This window comes from Dioscorea cayenensis, chromosome 19, assembly GCF_009730915.1.
Source record: "Dioscorea cayenensis subsp. rotundata cultivar TDr96_F1 chromosome 19, TDr96_F1_v2_PseudoChromosome.rev07_lg8_w22 25.fasta, whole genome shotgun sequence".
Lineage (NCBI taxonomy): Eukaryota > Viridiplantae > Streptophyta > Magnoliopsida > Dioscoreales > Dioscoreaceae > Dioscorea > Dioscorea cayenensis.
In genome coordinates, this window is record NC_052489.1 from 4,288,571 (window position 1) to 4,297,562 (window position 8,992).

At 31.3% G+C, this 8,992-nt stretch overlaps 1 protein-coding gene across 1 annotated transcript; it reads left to right on the top strand.

Moving 5' to 3' along the window:
* Positions 1–4,985: 4,985 nt before the first annotated feature.
* Positions 4,986–6,415, top strand: LOC120283977 (cytochrome P450 71A1-like). The gene is made up of 2 exons (XM_039290803.1): positions 4,986–5,696; positions 5,804–6,415. The coding sequence occupies exons 1-2, from the start codon at positions 5,001–5,003 to the stop codon at positions 6,413–6,415; spliced, it is 1,308 nt and encodes a 435-aa protein (XP_039146737.1). The 5' UTR covers positions 4,986–5,000.
* The last annotated feature ends 2,577 nt before the right edge of the window (positions 6,416–8,992 follow it).

The window sequence follows — 8,992 nt, forward strand, 5'->3', positions numbered from 1 at the left end:
CGATTTCTGTTTACTTTCATTATTTGTTTCCACATCACATATTTTTTAGTAGCCTTGTTTTCAGATTAATGACTAATACTAACAGACTCTATTTTCCCTGAGGATCGATACCTTGCTCTTAAGCACACTTTAATACAAGATCCGCGCCAATAATTGTGTTCCTATCATAAGTCCTACTAGTAAGTCCCTTTGTTTGATCCTTATGCTCCTCTTTGGGGGAATAAGCATGGGCACAAGGTTGTCTATCGAAGGCTGACAGCCGTAAGTATGGCCATAAAGTGTTATGTCTGGCATGTTCTTCAGTTGAGATAGTTTTGGCTATTAATTCTTTATATTAGCTTCTCTCCTCCTTAAGTACTATCTGATACTTGAGAATACCATTTTTAGCATGTTTAGCATCATCTTCCACAAGAATACTCTAATACATGCCCAATAAGTATACAAAACAATATTAAATAATGCACAAATTTACACTTATCATTGACCCCGTGTACTCACCCAATATCTAGACTATAAAAGAGCCGACACTAGGATTTTGGGAGTATCTTTGGAAGGACTTTGTGCAGACTTTCTCCAACTTCGCTTCCAGGGTTTTGTTGAGGTTTCGAGTCCTGTTTTTAGTGGATTTCTAGTATCCTTAATTTGAACTAGGATTAAATCATCTCTCTCTTGGGATTGAAGACGCTACTATAGAGGCAGCTCTGTTGGCTGCTATTTAGGAGAAAATATCAACATCTTAATGGAAGAAGAATCGTGGAGCACAAGGGAGTTTTTTTAATCAAATTTTTTATGTCATTTGAAATCTTTTATGATTGTATTGCACATTTCATTTACATGAAGACTTAGACATCCTAGGGCATTCGAACATTAAAGAACCATTTGATGTAATCTTGTCGGACATCAGATATTGGTTTATATCTGAGTTTATTTTGATTGTGATTCAATTGTGAGTTTTAATGCCATGATTTTTATATAGAAAGTGCTCGATTTTTATGCTTGATACATGTTTGGGGATTTAGAAATTACTAAGTATATATCTACCACAATTTAAGGGAATTAGGGATAGGCCCAAGAGTTACAGGTTGTGTGCTTAATTCTCCCAGTTTTAGGCTACCTTACCTTTAGATTTCACCCGATGTTTATGCAATCTTACTGAGTTAAGGAAAAGAATAGACTTCTACGAGTGGCTCGGTAGGGGATCAGTCATAAATCTCCTTGAGATCAGCGTAATTCACGAAATATGAGTAGCCCACCATTCAAGGTTCATAGAACGTTCATGCAATCATAGTTGGCCGAGGTAAAGAATAGATTCCTACTTTTGATCTAGTAGGAAATTAGTTGTTCATCACCTTAAGAAAATGGTGAACATGATTTAAAAATACTTGCAATATGATCAACTCAAATATATCCAAAATTTTAGTTTAAAGCTTCATCGAACATCTTAGGGGGAATTATTTTTTAGAATACCTCTTATTTATGCTTGATCAAGTCTTGCCAAGTTACGGCATTTATTTTAGTCTTTGTTTAATTTTTAATTTGCTCTTCAATCTTATTTGTATTTGACTAGATAATAGATAAGTAGTGACTACTGATACTCCTTGTCCTTGTGGTTCGATAACCCTGCATTATTGCATATTATTATTACTTGATACGACCAGTGCACTAGTGGAATTCACACATCAAATAAATTATATTCTCTCCAAAATATATTTCTGAAAAAATTATTGACTAGTATAAAAAAAGAATGAAATCAAAGTGTTACAATTATGTGACGATCATTGTGGCGTGGAGTTATCTCCTATGCATCGCCAGGGGCGTTCATTTCAGGGAAAGTGGGGGGAAGTGAGGGGAAGTGGTTTGACTTCCCCCACTTCTGGTGTTCATTTATGCTGAAGTGGGGGAAGTGCCACTTCCCCCACTTCCGACTGAAGTGGATTTTGAACTAAACCCACTTCAGTATTTTTTTCACTGAAGTGGGGGGAAGTGAGTCAATTTATAAAAACTAACTTCTTTTCACTTCTAAAGTCTTGTTTGAACTCATAGAACTTCATCCAACACCTAAATTCTTCGATTCTATTCTCACTTTCTGACAAATGAACATAGAATTCCTAGAAGTGATATCACTTCCCCCACTTCAGTGAAGTGGCACTTCCCTCACTTCCTGACTTCCCCTCACTTACAGTAAAATGAACGCCCAGTGTGAAGTTATCTCCGCCCCCACAATGCCTCAGACTCCATCTCCACCGCCAACATGAACAACAACTGCAAAGGATTAGAGCATCATTATGACTGTTTTCCTTTTTATTTTCAGTTTTAACTCCACTATTTTCAGTTTTAATCTTTGGATGTAATTTCTTTTATCATCTTATTTTGTACTTTGTCGTTAGCAGGACACACCCTACTAAACGATTTTCTTTGAGTTGTCATTTTTATTTTATTTTATTATCATGTCTTTTTTTTATTCTCCTCAATTTCAGGTGGGCTTTTCTTTTCATATATATATTTTTTAAAATTAATTACTAAAATATGTACTCATGTAATTATTTACGGAAATCCCTATTTTTATATTTTTTAATATTAAACATTAGTTTTTTTAAAAGATGTGGGTCCCATTAGCTTCTCAATATTAAAATTTTATTTTTTTTGAAAAACCACATATCCCATTATTTTTTAATATTAAAATTTTAAATTTTTAAAAAACCACGGCTACTAGTAGTTTTTAAATTAAGAAATAGTTTTACATTCAAACGTTTATAATTTCATAATATTTTTTATAACTTGTTTTATTCCCACTTCTACCTTTTTATTTATAGATTATCTAGTTTTAACAGATAAAAATTATGAGTAATATTCAATCAAAATTTTAATAGATAAAAATTACTGTAGTCAAATTTTTAATAGGTAAAAATTAAAATTATCTTCAAATATTAGAATAATCAATCCTGCAACTATTGCGGTAAGTAGAAAGCATTAATATAAATTAAAATTATCTCCAAATATTATAATAGTGAAACCTGCAACTTTGGGGTAGGTAGAGAGTATTATTAGGGGTTTATGGGATGAATTAAGGGTGGCAGGTGGCACCTACCTCATTCACGAGAACCATTGGATCAAATTGATCCAAACAATCTATTTGTTAGGTGGAGGCCTATATAAACCCTCCAAATCTCTTTTGTAAAAACACAAGCATTGCTATAAAAAAGATCATCAATATAAAGAGAAGTTCTCCTCTAAAACTTGTATCATTCTAGTTTCTTTATTTTCTTGTAAAGTTATTTTATTTCCTTTACATTCAAGCTAACAAAATTCATATTCTTGTCATACCGAATGAAGGAGGCTACCTTGGTCGAGAGGAACACCGACCAAGGGCTGTATGAACTCTTGACGAAAGAACAAACCCGTGACATGTAGTATTCTAATTCTAATAATGAGGTTTTCTCGACGAAGAAAAAAAACTTTCATTACGATTGCTAACTATTCAATCATGGTCAATGGACTCAGGTAGAAGTGGGAATAAAACAAATTATAAAAAAATATTATGAAAACTAGTAGAACCCATGATTTAAAATTTTTTTTTAATATTAAAAAACTAATGGAACCCACAATTTTTTTAAAAAACTAAAATTTAATGTTAAAAAAATAAAAAATACTCATTTTTGTAAATAATTACCGAAATATATATTTCGATAATTAATTTAAAAAAAACAATATTTAAAAAAAAAAAAAGCCTTTCACGCGATACCTGTGCTTGGTATGAAAAATTGAATTGTAAAAGAATGGAACTTATTCCACAATAGGTTGACACACCCAGTTTCAGCTGAAATTTTTTACATGTTCATCCAACTAGTATCAAATTATTTGTGGATTTTAACTGATGAGTGTGGTTTTACAGTTATTTCAATAAAAAAATTATATTATGATGATGAATTGAATATATTATTCATATATAGCTATCAAAGCTTATGCTTTATTTATTGGTTTTTTTTAATATATTTTTATAACCTTTTTAGATATCATGCTCTAAAAAATTTCTAGAGAAACATCACCTTCAAATATAAAATTAGGCTATCAACTAAATTGAACTTGTTTGGCTGAGTTTTGCTAGCTCCCTAACCAGGAAAAAAAACTTGAGGTGCCCTGTTTTTATATTTGTTATAAAAAATCAATTATTTAAATAAATCTATTAATTAATTAAAATTTTTAATTTCATTAATTATAAACATTAAATATAAAATATTTAATTTTGATTACTAATAATCAAATCAAAGGGTGACTAGCTAGGTAATATAGAAAGTTTCTAACTATGCCAATTTTAAAAAATTATCTTGAACACACATCTTAGCTCCGTCAATTTTTTAAATTATTTTTATTTTCAGCTACTTAATTAGTGCACGTCAAACACTTTAATTTTATATAAAAATAAAGCGCATGAATTTTTTTCCCCCTCATCTATTTATTTAGTTCATCTCTCTCGTAACAGCCGCATATATATATTGACATCAAATCAAGCGAAAACATCAGCAAGAAGAAGAAACAAAGACCAAATTTGGTTCCATTAGGCTCTCATGAGTTGCTTGCCATCAAGATAAGATTGAAAGTATGTATATTTCCACTCTTATCCCAAATGATTTTTGCACATCTTTATCCAAAGCCACACATGTATCTTTACGTAAGCTTTGCATGTGCATCCAACTTTGTTAGTTTCATTTACATCCAAAAGAACCCTAGTGCACATACACATATATATGTGAAAATGTCACACGAGATATATACTACTAAAAGAAATTATGGATGAACTCTTCTTCTCACCATGCATCCTCATAATCTCACTAGTAACTGTTCTTCTACTTCTAGTCTTAAGCTCCAAGTTGAGAACAAGTAGGAGCAGAAGGAAGCTTCCTCCTGGTCCAAGGAGGTTTCCAGTTGTCGGAAACCTACACCAGCTCGGTGAACTACCTCATCAATCCCTCTGCCGGCTAGCGGAGAAATATGGCCCTATCATGAACCTTCAACTTGGCCAAATCCCTGCCTTCATTGTATCATCTCCTGAGATTGCTTCTGAGATCATGAAAACTCATGATCTTAAGTTTTGTAGCAGACCTACAACTCTAGTAATGAAGAAATTCTCCTATGGTGGACTAGATATCGCCTTTTCGAAGTACGGTGTGCAGTGGAGGCAGATGAGGAAGCTTGGAATGTTGGAGATCTTTAGTACGAAGAGAGTGCAGTCCTTTAAGAGTGTGAGAGAAGAAGAAGTTCATATCTTGATCCAAAGTATAAGACATTCTTGCTCTCAAACAGTGAATCTCAGTGACATGTTTCTTTGCATGAGTAACAATATAATTTGTAGAGAAGTGTTTGGAAAGAGGTTCTCTGATGATGGAGAGTGCAATAGAAGTGAACATCATGATCTTGTTTTGGAGATAATGGAGTTGATTGGTGGGTTTTCTCTTGGAGATTTCTTCCCTTCTTTGAAATACTGGCTCAATTTGTTCACTGGTTGGCATGGAAAGCTTGAGAGAAACTTTAAGAGAATGGATGAACTTTTTGAGAGAGAGATTGAGGAGCATTCTTCGAGTTTGTATGATGATCATGGACATGAAGAAGAAGACTTCCTTGATGTGTTACTAAAGTTGCAGAAAGATTTTAGTCTTGGCTTCTCCCTCACCAAAGATCATATCAAAGCAATCCTCATGGTTAGTCACTATACCCTAAACACTCAACCTTTAGTAAAATAGGTTAATTTTCTCTATCATATCTCATTTCTTCTTCATGTATTTCAATCAATTATTATTTCTTTCAGAACATGTTCCTTGGTGGAACGGATACCTCAGCATTGACTTTAGAATGGGCGATGACTGAACTCATGAGAAATCCGACATTGATGAAGAAAGCACAAGATGAAGTCAGAGGAGTTGTAGGAAGTAAAGGAAAGGTGGAAGAGAGTGATCTTCAACAACTTCAATATATGAAACTTATTGTAAGTGAGACTCTACGTTTACATTGTATTGCTCGTTTGCTACTCCCTCGAGAGAGCATGGAGGAGTGCCAGGTGAATGGCTACATTATCCCAGAGAAATCTAGAGTTTACATAAATGCATGGGCAATATGCAATGATCCAAAAGCCTGGGAAAACCCTGAAGTTTTCATGCCAGAGAGATTTGAAGGGAATGATATAAGTTATAGAGGACAACATTTTGAGTTTATACCTTTTGGTGCTGGCAGGAGGATTTGCCCAGGAATGCAGAAGGGTATAGCTGTTGTGGAGATTACACTTGCTAACATGCTGTATCATTTCAAATGGAAAACTCCTTCTGAGACTGGTTATAAAGGTATTGATACCAGGGAGTCTTTTGGAGTTGTTCTTCATAAGAAGTCACCACTAGTCCTTCAGGCTGCACCTATAGAGACATAAGTGTTGACTGCTTTATAAAGCATAAGTGTAATTATAGTTTCTTTCGTAAAGGGGCATGGATATAAATAAATGAGCTGTGATTTTGGAGTAAGTTTCACTTCTTTTTTTAATTGAAATTTGTACTTAAATCATCATTTTATATTTGGAAAATAATTAAAATTTAATGCCGTTTTTAAATTCATTGAATATGTTTTTTACTTCATGACAATTCTTTATAATAATTCCTACTTAATATATTTAGCATAATTTAAACCCCTTAAATTTATTTTCTATTTTATGAACTTTATACCATGACGATAATAAAAAAATCCATCTATGCCTTTATACACATATAATTTTGATTTTTTTTTCACCCTATTTTTGGGTGTATTGGCAAAAGTTCACTTAGAGGGACAATGTTTTACAAATCTCAATTGTAAAGATGTGGTTGATTTGGGATATTGAAATTTTGAAAATTCAGCTTGACCTAGAAAATGGTGTTAGAATATAATTTTAAAGAGGGAATAAAAACATGAGCTTCAAGATCTAAGCACCATATAAGATATTGTTTAGTTTAGTGGAGTTGAAAATGTAATAGATTTTCAGTTATAATGTATTTGTAAATTTTTGTATTTGATAATTTAGAAAAATTAAATTTAGTGTCTCATTGGATGAATTTGAAATGGTACATTATAAGATTTTGTGTATGGTTAAAGTAACTTATAAATATAAATTTAGAAAACATGCATTTGATTTAATTTATTTGAAAGATATATAGACACCCATAGTGAGGATACCCACTTTGACAAACCATCATATTTTAGACTATTAGGTTTTATTAATTATAAAATAAATTTTTAGATATTTAAATAATTAATTTAATATATCAGTATATTTTTGTTAGATTAAATATTCTCAGCACGTCTAATATTTATATTAAATATATTATATTATCAAATATTATTTAGTAGTAAAAAATTATTTATGCAGTTATAAAAATGTGATGAAATATTTTTTTAACGTATTATATATGTAAAAATTTATTTATAAATCGTAGATTTATTTTTTGATAGAATCTTTTATATCTAATTATATAGTCACTCTTTTTTTAAATTTTAATTTACTGTCCATATAAGCTAATAAACATTAAATTAAAATAGAAAACTAGGTTTTTTCAGTAAAAAAAATGATGATGTAAAAACAATTTTGAAAAATTATTTATAATGAGGTGGTTTTGAATTAAAATTTTTAAAACCATCTATAGTGTGAAATTTTGTAATTTTTAGTTATATCTGAATTAATTTCAAATTGAGAGGAAAATAAAATGGATATAAAACATAAAAAAATAATTATAAATAAAATTGAATATTTTTATAAAAATTTAATTAATTTTAAAATTTAAAATATACCAATAAACCATCAAATCCTCTTTATTTTTGTATGTGAGGGATTGAAATTACTAGAGTTTATAAGTACTAAATCACTAAAGCAAATATAGTTAAACTGTCACACCCTGAACTCGGCTCGTCAGACCCGGTGCATAAACAAACGGCAGCAGACCCACAGGGTGTGAACCCAATAGGCCTGCAAGGCCTCAGAACCTGATTCCGGACAGGCAAAACTATAAGTAACTAATTAGGTTACAAGATTACAGACTCTATAGAGTATACAATAAGGGGATACAAGAAGTTTAAAATACAAAATACAGGGATACAGGACAAACAATGATAAGAACTCAAATTTTACAATAGAGCAAGACAATACCTACAGACAGTCTTTCAAGATCCACACCTGTCTACCACTTTTGATCTAAAAAGAATTTAAAGCAAATCCATGAGCTCACTAGCCTAGTAAGTAATTCAAAAATTGATTTAAATCAACAGAGTTTATAAATCTTGATTTCAAATATTAAGAATAATTCAAGTTTAAACATAGTTTAAACAAATACAAAATAAATACTTCAACAAAGGTATAGTTCTCAAGTAATACCACTATTCAAGAATACTGTCATCAAAAGAATACCATATTTCAAAGCTGTAAATCAAAAATATAGAAAATTTTCTAAATACGAGTATAAGTCTCCAAACCATAGTTGGACTAAACCAGGAATTACAGCAGCGTGTTTTCAAATATACCAAATTTTCAAAATAATACAAATCTCCAAAATCATAATTTAACAAAATATAAAGTATAATATTCTAATAAAAGGATATTTCCAAATATGTCATTTACCAAAAATTGAAAATCAGAAATGCGATATCAAAAATACAGAAACTTCAAGGCAGGTCAAAAAGTTTGTCTTTGCAGAAAATCAAAATCAAAAGGACAAAACAGAAAATAGTTAACAAATTCCACTATATGTCTCCAAATTCACTACGGATGCCAGAGGTAATTTGTTTACCCTCGATGACCCGAGCTAGAATAACAGAGATTATTTATTTAACCTCAGTGACCCGGGACTGAATATCAGATGGTCGTTAATTATTTCACCAAACGGATATGATGCGAAACTGCAATCTTATTATCCAAAATTTCTTGTTGACAAAGTCAGGGTTTAACCCCCCATTGACAGGGTTCCATATCGCTCATTTGGAGACC